Source organism: Protopterus annectens, chromosome 11.part0, assembly GCF_019279795.1.
Source record: "Protopterus annectens isolate FY-2018-M chromosome 11.part0, PAN1.0, whole genome shotgun sequence".
Classification (NCBI taxonomy): domain Eukaryota; kingdom Metazoa; phylum Chordata; order Ceratodontiformes; family Protopteridae; genus Protopterus; species Protopterus annectens.
The window spans coordinates 309,236,927-309,254,722 of NC_056745.1; the positions used below are offsets into that span (position 1 = coordinate 309,236,927).

A 17,796-nucleotide genomic window follows, 5' to 3' on the forward strand; every position below is an offset into this window, starting at 1 on the left:
CCAAGGAGCCTTTCAGGACACACATGGTGAACTCCCCCCCCCAGGGGCAGAGGAGGGGGTAATAATGGAAGACGCCACCCTTGCAGCAGAGGGATTCTGCAACACCAGAGTGACAGAGATCATTTCTCTGGTCAGCCCTATCAGTGCTCCTGAAAGGAGGCCCGACTGTCCTACTCTGGAGGCAGTTAGGGGTCACTTATCTTTGTACCTAGATGCCTGGAAAGATATAACAAAAGACAGCTGGGTACAAAGTATCATTTCCAGAGGGTATGTCATACCTTTCTCCATACCCCCCTGCCCGTAAGGAGAATCTCAGATGTTCCACCTAGTTACAGAGAACCAGCAACTTTAGAGGTCCACAAGTTGCTAGAAAAATAAGTCATCCAGCCAGTCCCGGTAGACCAAACAGAATTTGGAACTTACTCAAGGTTCTTTTTTTTCTAAAGAAAACAGGGGACTGGAGACCTATTTTGGACTTCAGCAGACTCAACCAATTTGTGAAGAAGGAGAAGTTCCGGATGGTCACGCTACAGTCTATACTTTCTTTTTTAAGGAAAGACAATTGGATGTGCTCAATAAATCTCAAGGATGTGTACTACCACATAAAAATGGCCAGGCCATTCAGAGATTGCCTGTATTTCTGACTGGGAGCCAATCACTATCAATTTTGGGCCCTGCCCTTTGGTCTAACTACAGCCCCCAGAGTGTTCACCAAATGCATGGCAGTGGTCACGGCTCACCTGAGGTGTTTAGGATTCCATGTGTTTCCATACCTAGATGATTGGCACCTTACATCCACCACCAGGCATCAACTGATTCAGGCAAGGGAATACACTGTGACACTCTGCAATCACTTAGGCATTACAGTCAACTCAGAAAAGTCTGCCTTGTTGCCATCGCAGCATATCGTTTTTATAGGAGCAGAGTTAGACACTTCAACCACCACTCTAAAACTACCAATCGAGAGAGTCTTTTTCTTCAACAGCATGTCAGCACATTGGTATCGAAAGACAGAGCACCTGCCGCAGAAGTTCTAAAAGTATTGGGTTTGATGGCTGCAGCGATCTTGGCCATACCATTAGCAAGGATGCACATGCGGATTCTTTAAAGGCTGTTGTTCACTCAATGGTCTTATCAGGAACTTCCAATGAAACACACAATTTTAATTACAAACTCTTGCAAGAGAGATCTCCAGTGGTGGTTGACATCTCTTCATGTAACTATAGGATGTCCATTTGTACTACCCCCCAATAGCCACTGTGAACAGGGACTCTTCCCTGATAGGGTGTGGGGGGGGGGGCATTTTCAGGGAAAGACTGCCCAAGGCACATGGATGGATCAAGAGTCACATTTGCACATTAATGTTCTGGAGATGAGAGCAGTACTTCTGGCATTGCAGTACTTCCAGGACTCTCTTCCTCTAGGTACAATTGCAACTCAGACAAACAACATGTCAGTAGTCTGGTACTTGAACAAGCAAGGCCGAACCAAGTCTTACCCCCTTTGCCAAGAAGCCCTCAGAGTTTGGCAGTGGGCTGTTTCCTCCCAGTGCTTTCTGTTGGCAATGTACATCCCGGGGAGATCCAACATGATAGCAGACAAACTGAGCAGAGCAATCTTGTTGCCGGATGAGTGGTCCCTCAAGAAAGAGATTGCGGACAGGATTTTCCTCAAATGGGGCCAGCCTTGCTGTGATAATTTTGCCAGCCACATCAATACGAAATGCAGAAGCTACTTTGCCCTGATTCCTCCTCCGGGAGAAGCCCCGAGAGATGCACTCTTACACAATTGGCCCCCAGGCTTCCTCTCTGCATTTCCTCCTATTCAGTTGATACCCAGATTCCTACAGAAAGCAAAATCTCTGGGAAGGACTATCATTCTTATAGCCCCTCATTGGCCTCGGCAGATTTGGTTCCCATTTCTTCATCATTATCTCTTGGAGGATCCATGGATTCTGGACCCAGTTCTGGACCTTCTGACACATCCGTCGGTGGACCTCCATCCCTCCTTGCAGTCACTGAAGCTGACAGCTTGGCTGCTCCAGTTCCCCTCATAGTCAGGCGTCATAACTTTTCCAGTGAGACAAAACAGATCCTTTTGTCTTCCCATAAGCCATCCACTAGAAGATTATATCTGAGTAAGTGGAAGAGATTTTCCATATGGGCCTCTAAGCAGAACATTGATCCTTTTCAAGCCCCCTTGATGTCCATACTAGAATTCTTGACTATGATCTTTAATAAAGGAGCGGCAGCCGCAACAGTTCGGGTTCAGTTGGCTGCTATATCAAACTTTCATCTCGGAGCTGATGGGCTAAACATAATGCCCCACAAGTTATCCAAGGCCTTTCTCAAAGGAACTTTCCATATGAGGCCTCCAGTGAAAACTCCTTATTCTCCTTGGAATCTAAACTTTATGCTGTCTCGTATAATTCTCCCTCCATTTGAACCAGCATCATCTTGTGATCTCAAATTTTTGTCATGGAAAACCATATTTCTGGTAGCTATTACTTCTGCCCACAGAGTGTCAGAACTTCAAGCTTTATCTATTAGCCCTCCTTATTTGATTTTCCATGCTGATAGAGTATCTCTTAGGACAAACCCTCCTTTTTGCCCAAAGTTTGTTCAGAATCTAATATCAACCAAGTCATTGATTTGCCAGTCTTCTTCCCTAACCATTCCAATAAATTGGAGTATATGCTGCACAAACTTGACGTTCACTGACAGCTCAGATTTTATTTGGACAGAACAAAAGATATTAGGAAATCAGACCAGCTCTTTGTGTCATTCTCTAGAAAAGGTAGACCAGTGGCTAAAATAATGCTTTCTAAATGGTTATCTGATTGTAACACCTTTGTTTATTCAGCTGCTAATATGCCCTTACTACACAAGATTAAAGCTCACTCAACCAGAGCAGTTTGTACATCTTCTGCGTTCCAAGCCAAATTGCCCCTTGATAACATTTGTGCTGCAGCCACTTGGTCTAAACCTCATACCTTTATCACTCATTACAAAGTTGATAAGGCCTCCAGGGACAGGGCTTCTTTTGGGTCTATGGTCCTGAAGAATATATTCCCGTGAGCCACCCGAGATTGATAGTGCTAGGGACGCTACCCATCAGTAAAGAATGAACAGCGAGATTGAACAGCTTTACATTAAGAAGTTATGTACTCACCATAACATTCCATGTGAGTTCATCTCGCCTTCATTCTTACGTCCCTCCCTCCTTCTCTCTCCTGGCTGATAGTTGACCTAGAGGTTGGTCACATCCTGGTTGCTTAATTCTTCTTCCTCTCCTTGGGAGGATAGCTCAGTTATATGGCTATAGTACATGCAGCAAACATGATCTGAGGTATTCTCAGTGCATCATGGGATAAGAGGTTTGGCCTCAAGCTACTGTTAAACCTCGAGCTTTGCAAACGGCCATACTGGAGCCGTTGGATCGGCTCTGAACCCATCAGTAAAGAATGAAGGAGAGATGAACAACTCACATGGAACTTTATGGTGAGTACATAACTTCTTATTACTTTTTTATCACATCGCTTCTGAAGCAGGACCAGCAAGAATGGAAAAAGTCCTCTTCCTGGGTACTGTCGTTTAGCTGCGGGAGTGAATAGAAAACATCGTTATGCTATATAGTAGCAGCTTTCAAGTAACAGCAACTATTCAGGCTTGGGATTAAAGTGCTGCTTCACATCTGCATTTGTAACCATTATCTTTGCTGTTGAATTCAGAAGTGCAATTGGTTATTTCTTGGACGTGCACTCGTATAATATTTAATTTTGGTATTGTTATGTATAGCAGTGGGAGCGTTTGTAACAAGCTTCACCTCAAGACAGTACAATGCCTGTCTTGTTTGTATGTTTTCTTAAATGAGTATTCTGTAACCCTACACATAATGATAATTGCACTGCCCTGTGGAAGAACATGTGCGTGTGCATGTAGTAAGCACTGCATTCTTTCTTCTTTCTTCCTGTTCATAACATTTTCCCTGAAGTTACGGTGCTAAAGGAGGCTACCAAGGAAGAGGGCATTTTCCATTATTCCACTTCCTCTTTCTGAACCAAGGTGATACAGAAATGAATTGGCCTTCATACACCCTTTTTTACTTTATCATACAGTCGGTTCGCAATAACATCAGGAAGTACACCCGCTTCGAAATCTGGTTGCGATAATTGTTTTGGGCTCTGTTTGTGTTGTACAACACATGTATATTATTCACAAATTATTAACAAATTATTGTTGGACTATGAGGTTTTTCTTTGTTGAGTCATTAATTTGCAATAAGAAAAAGAATTTTGAACATTAGCTTGAACAAGTTTCCTGAACTGAAATTGCCAAGGCCTACACTGGTCATGCTATTTCTGCCTTTAGGTTTAGTCTAGTTGGCTGTATTAGACTGTACTTGGGATTTAGAAAGGGCTTCTGTGAGTCATAAGCCCTAACAAGAGTAACCAACCACTCGTGGATGCCCTTTCTGATTCAGAGACAGGCCCACTACAATTATTCTATATGTACTATTCAACATTCACCTGTATGAAAAATGTTTCATCCTTTGATAAAAGTATCAACAAATCACCCCACTTCTCCAGCTAACAAAATAATAAATAACATAAAGTTGAGTAACATTTTCACTTGAATGTGATGCATTAATAATGAATTACTCAATCAATCAAAACCATTCTAAAATAAACTTTTTACTTTAGTCTTTTTTTGCTGCCTATTGCATTTGTTTCTTTTTATTATTTATTTATTCATTATATAATTTTTATTTATTTGCTTAATTAATTTTCTAGCAATTATTTTGGTATTAGGCCTTGAGATGCAGTCACTGATAAGCATATAAATGCATGTAAGTTGTCAATGATCCTATGTACCTATGAGCTTTAATATCTAATCAGAGCCTGTTTTCTACAAAGAAATCCTGTTGTATAAGAGAAACAGAAACACACTGATTATTATCAAGTAGTTGTATGCCTTGGCTGGTTTCAAGGTAAATGCCACTTATTTATTTCCAAAGGTTCTCTTGCTAAAAGGGAGAAACTATAAATTAGCTATGCCAGACAAAATTGCCCTGCTTTGTTATATCTCTTGTTAGTACAGAACTCCTTCACAGTGGTATATGTCTTGTTGTCACCACTGGATAAAAAATAGTAGAATGATAGCATGAGATTACCAATCGGTGCTAGAAAGTAAAAGATTTGGTTAGCATGGCACCATGGAGGCAAAATACTGTATTTTCATGTCTTTTATGCTGTCTTTGTTTGTCAAAATTATAGCCAGGCATCTTTTTTTTTTGTTTTAGGGAAAATTTAAAGCAGTTGGTCCATTTGTTTTTTAAAATAACTTATAAAAATCATAATATATTAAAACGTGATAATGTGACAGTGATTGCAGTGATATTTTAATATTTACAATTATTTTTTTAGTGAACGCTATGCTGAACAAGTAACTCCTTTACTAGTGCATGCACAGAGGCATCTTATTGAAACAATTGATCAGCTCTGTGGTCCAAAACCTCCACAGCCTCATATGATTGAAATGAATACCAATGAAAAGGTAAAATACTTTTAATGTATATTTTTGTTAACCAGTGTTTAAATATAAGTGCTACAAGCTGAATATGAGCGATGAGTAAAGTGACTATAACTTGATTAGATTCTGGTTGTTTGTGAGAAATTATAAAAGACAAGTCCATGCAATCTTGCTTAAGAAAGGATTGCTAACAAAGTTTTTGGCTTATTAGTAGACAGGTTTTTTTCAAAGATCAGGTGATGTCTCCATTGTCTTATATATGTGCTTAGTGGACAACTTTTTGACAGTTACAACAATGTAGAGTTGCATGGAAACCACTGAGAGGTTACTTTTAATAAAATAATTCTCAGACATTCTGAATGACAGTACATACATAGTAAAGAATATTTGCCTATGGGTCATTTCCCTTCAACATTAAAAAATATATATCACATATTTATTGCAAACTATGGAACACAGATGTTTATTCAGGAAAGAGTCTGTTATCATGTCTGATAGCCCTTGCAGTTTTGTCTCTGTGGTTAACAGAAAATGTAGTACCGGTCAGCTTTTGTGTAGCTGCCATTGTCTCTTCAATCTTCCTGTCTCATAGACCAAGGCTGAAAAATAGTTTTCCACCATGATGTTCTGTGTTGTATGATTAATGCAATCCCAAAGTAATTGTAGAACCTAAACCATGATGTTTAAATTTAATCTGTTTAGAATTTTTGGCATCTTACCATCCCCCTTGCATATCTAACAAATAATAACAGTCTGTGTACCAAGTTATACAGGCAGATTATGTCACCATTCATACCTCTCAACCTTTTAAAGCAAGAAATCTGGACAAAGCGATAACAGGCTTTGCATCAGCTTTAATTTTTGAATGGTATGAAGTCTGAAATTCAAATGTCAGTCATTATTTTCTAACTTCAGTCTAATAATTTGCCAGTAATTCGCAGAAAAACACAATTTTTGTGAAAAAATGGGCCAAAACTATGAGGTAAAATCTGGACATTCTGTGAAAATCTGTACAGTTGAGAGGTATGCCAGGTATGTACCATGCTGTGACCTGTTGTTAAACAGGTATGCTGATTCTTAAAAAAAGATAAAAGAGAAAGAAAAGAAAGAATGCTTCTGTACTGGCTGCAGTTGCTCATCAGTTTTTTTTTTGGGGGGGGGGGCTCTGTCTTTCATGGAAGAAAAAAGAAAAACAGGCTGTAGCAGTAGGAAGAACACAAATAAAGACATAATGGACTCTATAAAATCAGGATAATATAGAAAAAAGATCACAGTAGGTAGCTGCAGCATTGTTTATTGTCAGTCTATTTACAATTAAGTGGTGTATCATTAATGGTATGTTGTTGCACCACACACATGACAGTTTACACCAGTGGTACTCAGTTGTGCTTCAGAATCTTGCTTTGTCTAATATAATAATATTATATATTATTATTATTATATTATTAGTATCATATTATATATATCTTCTGTTAAAATAACTTTTAAATTGGATCATTATACATCATCTTTGATGCCCCTATAAATTAGGCATGGTTTTCCTCTAATGATGCTGTATAAAATGCTAAACAAATTCAAGTGTTTTGATATTTTTTTGTTATTTAGTTTAAATATCTAACCTTTTTTGTGTATCTTCTCTGAATCTTTTCAAGGGTAACTAAATCAGGTACTGATAATATACTAAATATTAAATTGTACTCATCCAATGATCAAATCATTGATGTATACAAATTTTTTAATTGTGTTTAGATCTCTCGTTTGTATCATACTAAGACTTATGCCTATCTTCTTCATAGTCCTTGCTGTTAATTCTTGGCAGTGTTTTTTAAATGTAAAATCCTTGTAATTATATGCCTAAATCTTTTATATGGTCTGCCTTCTCCAGTACAGTACCACCAAGTTTTATTTCCTGTTTTCTGTACCTCACATTTATTGTAATTGAATGTCAGTCCAACTAATATTACCAAATCATGGATACCTAGGAGATATTGATTTAAGTCATCAATGTCATTTGTGTAATTTATCTCTGCTCTTATTTATCAGTCATCTGTTTATTTACAATGACAGCATTTTTTGGAGTGTGTCATGACTGCAAATGTAATGTTAAACAGGATAGGACCCAAAACTGACCCCTGAGGTATCCCTCTATTTATAGATAGCCATCTATATGTTTTCTCATAGAAATTCACACACTGTGCTCTACCAGTTAACCACTTGTTACTCCAGTTTATAACATAGTCGTTAACCTGTATTTTTTAGTACCTCATAATTTGACCATGTTCTATAGTGTCAAAAGCTTTTGAAATGTCCATGTATACAACTGCAACTGACTTTCCTTGATCCCTTAAATAGCTGATATCTTCATATAAATTTATAAGACATGTTAATGTTGATCTTCCTTTAATAAAGCTAGACTGTCCCATTTTTATCATCCATTAATGGATAGAGAATGCATCTTTCATAGACCTTTACAATTACAAATATTAAGCATTTTAGTCTGTAGCTTGCAATGATTTGCATGTCTATATGTTAGATAGGTGTGGTACAGGATTTTTCCACTCTTCAGGTATAAAGCGCAATCTCAGTAATTTGCTAAAGTACCAAGGTAAATGATGTCTTATTAAATAATTGGAAATAAGAGATACAAACTGCCTGTGTATAAAGTCTGGATCCATTGCCCTATATTTGTTGATGTTATATATAGCAGCTTTTGCTATTTCTTGCTTGATACTGAGACAACCAGTCTGAGCTGGAATGCTAACTTTAAGAAGGCCATTATAATTTTGTTCATGTAAGAATTTTGCAAAGTAGTTGTTGACTATCTCAGCTATCACCAGTTTATGTAACATTAATTTGACTGAGCTTTATTATTTCAATTCTCCAATCTAGTCTTTTTGAATTTGCAATACTTATACATTTTTTAATTATTGCTTTCTTTGCTCATTAATGTCTTCTTATATTGCCCTTTATAAAAAGTGTCTTTTTAATGTTTTTCTGGTGTTATTTAAACATGTCTTGTTAAATACTAAACATTTCTAGTACATTTTTTATAAACTCATTCCTTCTTATTAAATAATCTTGATAGATTCCTGTTCCACCAGGGCTTCTTTGTCCAAATTCCATTTTTTATCATCTTATATGTTTTATTTAAATGCTTATTGCAGACAAGATATATTCTTTATGTGCCAAGCTAATTTCATTCCAGTGTATATTTAACAAATCATGACTCAGTTTAAATCTATCTGGTCTAGTCAGATCATATATTTTCTCCTTTTTATAATTATATTTCAAAGTTTTATCCATCAGAAACAAGACTTAGTCTTGATCCAAATTCCCTATAGGCATAAAAGTTTCCCTTAGTAACTAGATCATCCTTATTGGTGAATACTAAATCTTACATATTATCCCCTCTTACAGGTTTATAGGTTCATGGGTAAGTACTAGGCTAGCTGCCCTTGCAAACCATTTTAAGCTTAGCCAGATTCCCTTTTTTGTTCTTAAATTAACCTAGCCCATTTGGTTAGGGAATGGCCTTACCCATCCCATTGTCGATAATTATATATTACCCCTACTGAGACTAAGTAAGATCATACCATAGATAATTTAAGGGAACCAGTGCATGGGATAAAATATTTAGGAGCTGCCTCAATCCATTAGTAGCACAGGGGTCAGTCCTGAAGTAAATTTTCTTTTTTTTTTTCTCAAAAAAATTTTTTATTTTTCAAACACAGTTGAATAAATTCCATAATATTTGTATATAACATCTTAAATAACTATGTACACTGTTTACATCAGCCTGACACTATAACAGAGCTCAATATATACAATTACTTTATAGGTATAACAATCCAGTTATCAGAGTGTATCTGTTCAGTTATTGTAAGGTGTCAATCAATGATAAGACTTTTTCCATGGATTGTTAATAAATGGCTTTGGGTGAATCCTTAATTCTTTAATTTTAATTTCCAACAATGCTGTGGTCTTCAGTAGGCTGTAGAAGTCGTCCACAATTGGTATTGTATTTGTATTCCATCTTCTTGTTATACACTTCCTTGAGATTGCAAGTATTGTCCATACTAGATACATATTTCACTCATTTAAATGAGTACCTTTGTACACGTAATAATACTAGAGCTTTAGATAAGTTAAACGATTCATTAAATAAAGCTTGTAAAAAGTTTTCAATACCATTCCAAAATGGCTTAATTTTAACAAAGTCGAAAAAATGTGATTTCAATCTGCATTGTGTATTTGCTCACACCTCTAACATATTCCCTTTGTGGAAGAATTCATTTCAGTAATTCTGTCTGGAGTTAAGAATGCTCTGTGCAAGCATTTCCAATTAAAAACTTTCCAGTATTGTGTAAAAGATGTATATTTTATTGATAATAAAATATTTGATTTAATTTCTTCAGTTAGCTGTAGTGAGTGTCCTTTTGTTATATAATTCCAATATGAGGATGTGGGTGTTGTTTTATAATTTATCAATATCCTGTAAAATTTTGAAATACTATTTCCCATGTCATAATCATTACATATGATTTCATGTATGTATTTTGTAAGTTTGGTTATTTCTTTAAATGAAGAATTACTAATTATTCTTCATAAATCTTTCAAATACGTCAGAATGCTTTGCATAGTTAGCCAATCTTGTTGTGGAATTTTGTATGTTGTTTCTATTGTTTGCATATCCAGAACTTTTAGTTCTTTGATACAGTGAAACCAACAAACAAATCCTTTCTGTTCCCAGGAATTAATTATTTCTCTGTATATTTTATGTGGATAGCTCTTTGTAACTATGAATGGTGTTAAAAGATGAAACCAGATTTTTAAATCTATATTTAGGTTCATAAGTTCATAGGTTTATACTAGGCTATCTGCCCTAAGGCATTTATAAGCCTAGCCCAAAGTTTTGTGGCTTACGCCACCCCTTATTTGAAAAAATACTGTGCCCATTAGTTTGTTGTGCCTCTGTCCAGCAGTGACACAGAGATGATTCCTGGGGTAAACCTACGATCTCCCATCCACAGGTCAAGATTTCTCTTGAACAGAGCCAGCGAGGTGCTCTGCCTCACATGGACCGGGATTTTATTCCACAGCATAGGGAGTCTCTGAGTGATAAATCTATCCCTCCAGCACGTCCTATTTATATCCGTGCTAAGGTTTAAGTCGCTTGCTCTAGTGGTTTTGGTGGAATTGGATTTTTTGAGGTGGAGCATGTCCATTAATTCCGGGTTGGACATGGCCTTGTATGTCAGGCACATGTCACCTCTGAGCAGACGGTATGCACTGAATAGAGCTGGAGTTTCTTCAATCTGGCAGCATATGACAGATTTTGGAGTCCCTTTATCGTTTTGGTGAGGAACTTTTGGGGTCTCTCCAATTGCTGCAGATGTCGGGTGAGATACATCCCGAATGGGGCATTGTACTCGATCATTGGTCTGATAAGTGAAGAGTACAGGGAACAATGACCTCACTAGATCTGGATGTGAATCCCTTCATGATCAGGTGGGCAATGTAGAAGGTCTTTCTAACCACTTTAGCAACGTGAGCGTCAAAAGAAAGACCACTGTCAACCTGGGTCCCCAGGTCCCTGATAACCTCTTCTGTGCTTAGTGGATTGCCACCTATATGGTAGCTTGGGGTTACCTTGTTTTTCCCGAAGGGTATGACTATACATTTTTTGGCGTTTAACTTCAGGCCATGGCTCTGGCACCAGCTATCTGTTTCCGTGAGTCCCTTTTGAAGGATATCCGTGTCCGATGCACTTTCCACTATGGCGCCCAGTTTGCAGTCGTCTGCAAACTTTGTCAGCCAAAGTCCTCCCATGTTGGCCTGTACTTCTGAGAAGTAGATACCGAACAATAGGGGCCAAGGACCGAGCCCTGTGGGACACCACTTGTGACCGGCTTGGAGTCTGACATAGCGCCAGCAACTCTAACCCTGTGGGTTCTGTCCTTAAGCCAGTTTGCAACCCATCTTGTGACATATGGGTTTACATTTAAGCTGGTAAGTTTTTCTACAATACCCAAGTGGGGTATTGTGTCGAAAGCCTTTGCAAGGTCAAGGTAGGCTGTATGGACTGCCTTTCCCTCATCAATGGCCTTGGTGACTGTTTCGAAGAAGTCGACCAAGTTCAAAAGGCATGATCTGCCCTTGACGAAGCCAAACTGGGTCGGGTCCAATGTCTGCAAGTCCCCTATATCTTTGTTTATGAGCTCCATTATGATCCTCTCCATAGCTTTGCAGACTAGACTTGTTAAGCTTATGGGGTGGTAATTACCAGGGTCCGTAGAGGCACCACCTTTGTGGAGTGGGACCACAGTTGCCGTACGCCACTCCTTGGGCACATATCCTGTGGTAAGGCTGAGATTAAACAACTGCCTTATGTGCGGGTTTAATTCCTCATTTAGCTCATGTAGCACACAGCCGGGGACACCATCCGGTCCCATTGATGCTGTGTTTTTAGCTTTAGAGAGAGCAGCTTTCACCTGTGCATTTGAGATGTCTGGGAGGCTGCACTCCGCTGGGATAGTTATCTCTCCTTTAGGGGGGGAGAGGGGGGTGAAGTTTGCACTGAACCTGTCTGCCAGTATGTTGGCAATGTCTGTGGGTTCAGTGATTTTTGTATCATTTTGGACTAATTCTGAGCATATATGGGAGTTTCCACCCAGGTTCCTAACATAGCTGAGAAAGGCCTTATGATTGTCCTTTGAATCCATGGCAATTTTTCTCTCAAAATTGGCCTTAGTTGATTTTATGAGTGCTCATATTTTTTTACTAATAATGATCAGGGGTGACTTCCCTTTTATGGATTTTGTTCTACCATGTCATAGCTTTCTCCTCTTATTGTAAAGTTTGTTAATGGCTGGGGTCCACCAGACTGGACGTTTGCCCTTTGTGGAAAGAGTCTTGGTTTTATTTGGGATTGCCTGATCCATGCAGTCCTGGAGGTGTTCATAGAAGGCATTTGTAAGGGCTTCCGCAGCTTGGGTTGTGGTTTCCACTGGCTCAGGGGCCTTGAAGGATACCACACCAGTCTTGAGTAGTGTGAAGTTTGCTTTAGAGAAGTTCTTCACTGTGGTCTTTTTTGTTTGGGGTGGGGCAGGATGTGGATTTCCAGTGAGATTAGTTTATGATCAGATCTCACCAATGAGGGATATACTTCCGGTGTGGAGCATTTTGTCCCCATGTTTGTGATAATGAAATCTAGTATATTTTCTCCTCTCGTGGGAACAGTGACTAGCTGTTCCATGGCATTTGAATTTATGAACTCCAGGAACCGTTGGGCTAGAAAGTTAGGGCTTGAGTAATGTTCCCAGTCTATATTCGGGTAGTTGAAGTCACCCAATATGATGGTGTTTGGAGATACATTTATATCCTCCAGTGTCTTCATGAAGGCTGTGTGGGGTTCTTGAGTTTGAGAGGGTGGCCTGTAGCATGCTAGAATTTGTAAAGCAGTTTTGCCTATGGTTAGTTGCACCTGGATGGTTTCCGAAGCTTCGTGCGTTGCCACCAACCTGGAGGTGTGGGTATCCTTTATGAATATGGATACACCCCCTCCTTTTGTGGTGTGGTCCGGGTTTTGGGGCCGGAACGCATGATATGAGGTAAAACCTAATAGTGCCGGGGTGCTCTCAGGAGCCTTGAACCAGGTTTCAGTTACAGCACAGACATCGATGTTCTCAATACTGAGAAGGGCCTCGAAAAGTGCATTTTGAGATTTAGACTTTTGGCATTGAGCAGCATTACCCTCAGTTTCTTCCCATTTTTGTTTTCTAGGGTGGTAGGTTTAGAATTTGAGCCTTGCCTAAAAAAGGCACTATGGGGGTGGCAAGAGCCTTAGCCAATGTCCGGAATCCCAGGGGTGGCAGGTACAAGCCGTCCCTTGTGAAGCAGCGTGGCTTGTCAAGCATGTCATCCCAGGCAGACAGACACTGGATCCCCTTTGAATGACACCAGACATTAAGCCAATTGTTAAAGCTGATCATCTTGTCTCTATATTGTGGCATCATTCTTGGTGAAGGAAGGATACTGCTCAGGGTCAGGGTCATACCTGCCTAGGCTACATAATCAGAGAGCTCCTCTATGTCTCTTTTCGTGTAGTCCAGGGAGGTACGTCTCAGGTCGTTCACACCAGCATGGACAATGACTGTGTCATATTTGTACTTGCCGTGGAGTGACCCAAGTGCTTGTGTTATGTGGCGGATTCTAGCGCCCGATAGGCAGCTTACTGTGACCCTCTCCTTGTTCAGCCTGGTGAGTGGGACGTCAGTGTGTCTGACTATGGAGTCACCTATGACAAGTATGTTTGGTGTTGTATTTGGCCTTAAGGGCTATGACTGCTTTGCACACTGATTTTGTGGTTTATGTGTTGCTTGTGGGGTGTCTTGAGGTAGCAGTTGTTTGGGTGTCTGCTTTGGAGGCCTCTGCTGTTTAGGTAAATTTTTACTCAGAGCCTCCGAGTATGTCTTTGTGTGTTTATGTGTTTGATTTGCATTAATAATTTTCCTAAATGAGTCAATGTAATAATTAATCATATGAGTTTTAGTGGGCTTAGTTTAGTTATATTGCATACTAATGCATAATATGTGCCATGGCAAATTGTTTTTATCTGTTTGAAATTTTTTTGTAAATCAAATTCATTTATTGATATTACAGTTAGCAATTCTTTCCAGTTTGCAGAATAAGTTGAACTTATCCAATCAGAGATTGTTTTAGATGCTGATGCTTTTATATATGTTTCTGTATCAGGAAAGTTTAATCTCCTCTCAGTTTCCATGGTCTGATTTGATGTATTAAAGCTATTTTGTTTCTTTTGGGAAACAATAAAAATTTTATTAGGCATGAGTTTATTTCTTTGAGTATATTCCTTTCTGGTAACAATTATTTTGCCAAAGCTATATATAGAATCTTGGGTAGTAAAACCATTTTTATTAACTGTAGACTATCTTCAAATGTTAATATTATTTTGTTCCACTTTTCCACATAGATTTTAATTGTATTAATGATATTATTGTAGTTTTTGAGACTAATTCATTATTATCCTTGCATAACTCAATTCCTAGATATTTTAAGGTAGATTAATCTTTCCCTATAATATGATTCCTTTTCGTCTGCAATTTTTTTTTTTTTTATTTAAAAATAAAAATTTTGATTTTGATTTATTGAAATGGAGTCCTGAAGTCCTGTAAAATGTGACAATTAAAATATCTAATTCTTCTAATGTCTCTTTTGTATTAGATAATGTTAACAATATGTCATTAGCAAAGGGCATTACTTTAGAATTGTATTGTTCATAAACATCTACTCCTTTGATTTTTGCATTGTTACGTATTGAATCTGCCAATATTTCAATAGCCAAAGCAAATAGAATTGGTGATATGGGACATCCTTGTTTAGTACCCTTTATTATATGTATAGATTCAGAGGTGAAAGGACCTAGCTTATCATACGCTAAATTATTTGTATATATATTCATTAGTAGATGAACAAAGGAAGAAGGAAATTCAAATAACACCAGAATTTTGAATAAATAGTCTCAATTTATGGAATCAAATGTTTTCTCTATATCTAAGCTAATTATGAGTGTTTCTTTATTTTCTTTATTAACATAATCTATAAGAGAAATTATCCTTTTAATATTGTCATGTGTCTATGATATATAAATCCAGTTTGATCATTATTTATTGTTTTGGATAGTGGTATTTTCATTCTGTTAGTTAATATTGTCATAAATATCTTATAGTCATTATTTAATGAAGATATAGGTCTATATGAGGTACAGAGGTTTCGGTATTTGTTTCCCTTTAGGATTGGTGTGATTAAGAAATATTTCCAAGAGGGTGGTATTAAAGCTTGTGACTGAATTTCTAGTTTTATGGAAGAGGGATAGTATCTTTGAAGGAAAAGGTTTATATATTTCCATAATTATGCCATCTATACCTGAAGCTTTATAATTTTTAACCTTTTCTATTGTATCTGTAATTTCTTTGTAAGATATGGGTGCTTGCAGATCTAGTTTTAATTTTTCTGGGTTTTTTTTTATATTAGAACATTTTTCATCTAGACTTAATTGATCAGTATGTATATTTACTTTTGGGAAATATTCCATATAGTGATTTCTATAGCCATCAAGAATGTCACCTATATCCGAGACATTTTTTTCCTTTCTTTTCATGGAAGATATTTTTAATGTTAACTTGTAATTGCATTTTGATTCTTGTGGATAAATTATGTAGATATTTGGGAAAAGTGACCAAGGTATTAATTTTTAGGTTTTCTAAAGCTAAACTAGTTTTATGTGTTAGCATTTCATTGTATTTATTGTTTAATACTTCTTTTTCATCTCAAAATGATTTTGACTTGTTTAGCTTTTACTGACAGAAGTTTGGATTGTAGATCTAATAATTGAGAATCCCATTATCTGATTTTTTTTATACAAAGTTATGGTTTTACCATGTAAGCTTTTAATGAGTCCCATATCATTATTTTATTTATCTCTGTGGTGTAATTAATATCTAAGAAGGACTGTAATTCAAATAATAACTAGGGTTTGAACTCTTTAATTTTAGTTATATATGCTGAAATTCTGGAGTTAAAAATTAATGGTTTGTACTCATTTTGAAGTTTTAGTATCAATGAATTGTGGTCTTAAAAGGGGCAGGGAGTGATTGAGAAATTAATGATTTTAGACTGTAAGTCATCGGCAGCAAATATTTTATCTATTCTAGTTGGTGTACCAAATCTATAGCCTTGATGGGAAAACAAAAAAGATTTATCTTCTTTAAATTTGAAAGTATCTACAAGATGAAATGATTCTACCCACTTGTTTAAAGCTTTTGATACAGCAGATGTATGCAGTGGTCTTTTATTTGTAGTTTCAGAAATATCAAATATACAGTTAAAATCTCCTAATATTAAGTTGCCTTTATAATTATTGGAAATTAAATTAAAGTGTTTTTTAACAGTTCTTGATCTAATGCCTGGGAACCAGTATATATTGGCTAGGGTCCATATTCTGTTATTATATTTAACTATTACTAATGCCATAAGGCCTTCTTTATCTTCATACTTATAAATGATTTCTGGGTTAATCACATTTGTTTTCCATAAAATTGTTACCCCTTTTGTCTTTGTCTTATAAGTGGATTGCGCCAATATCATATATTCCTTAGGATTCCATTTGTAATTGTCATTTGTTTTGAAATGAGTTTCTTGAGGGAAGACAATTTGTGCTTTGTTTAGTTTTAAATATTTCAGTAGATTTGATCTCTTGCTAGGATTGTTTAAGCCATTGGTATTTAAAGATAATAAAGTTAAATCCATCTTAGGTTATTTTGACTATGTATTTTTATTTTATTGTGACTATTAAACATTTTCCTCTGATAACTATAAAGTATATGTTTGAGCTTTTAAATGAAATTATCATTTTTATACTTTGAGTGTTTACCAGTAAAGTAATGTTTTGGTCAGGTGTACTAAAAATGTTTTTGTGAAATAACAAATTTAAATTAATAAATGTTAACAAAACCAAGATTCGCACTAGCCAGGGAATGAAAATCATTTCTAATCTGATGGATAAACCTAAGTCCATCAGATTATCACTTATACCTTGGCAATCCAGAACATCTGAGCTCCATAAATTGAATTATCATATGGAGAATGTTTGTAATAGCAATAAGCACTATTTATATTATTTTGGACAGATATAGTACTATTGTAGATTAGACAGAGTTCTAATACAATATAAATGTCTACTTATTGTATAAGCAATTAATATTTACATGAAAGGTAGATGACAAGCAATTCAATCATAGTAAAGTAGGATGTATCATATATAAAACCTCAGTAAAAGATTATAGCACACAGTTATTTAACATATTCACCCTTGTTGATGAAGTCTTTCAAAACTTATTACCTAATATAAATAGATGGTAATAATATTTATACCTAATGTTTATAATACAATGTATTTTACTAGATATATCAAAAGTTATATTTCATTGTATGCCAGCATTTAAGTAACTACTTTGTTTGTCGCTAACTTACTTAAAGCATCAGTGTTGTTTTATGCAAACATTGATGAAAGTTAATGCATTTTAATTATCAGTGCATCCCTCTTCCTCCATTTCCTACACATAAGGATTTTCATATCTGTCATTTCTTATTATAAAATGAGTGAAATTATAGGTTAAAAACAACAAATTCACTTATTGTGATTAATGATTACAAGTTCTCTTTCTATATTCATAAATTGCCATTT

The 17,796-nt window shown here is 36.6% G+C and overlaps 1 protein-coding gene across 1 annotated transcript in view; it reads left to right on the forward strand.

Annotated features, from left to right (window-relative positions):
- Window positions 1-17,796, forward strand: part of CFAP54 (cilia and flagella associated protein 54) — a 2,749,537-nt gene that overhangs the window by 1,806,313 nt on the left and 925,428 nt on the right. The window contains exon 43 of the mRNA XM_044087198.1: window positions 5,426-5,555. Within this exon, the coding sequence (XP_043943133.1) occupies window positions 5,426-5,555 (130 nt within the window). The remainder of the gene's footprint in view (window positions 1-5,425; window positions 5,556-17,796) is intronic.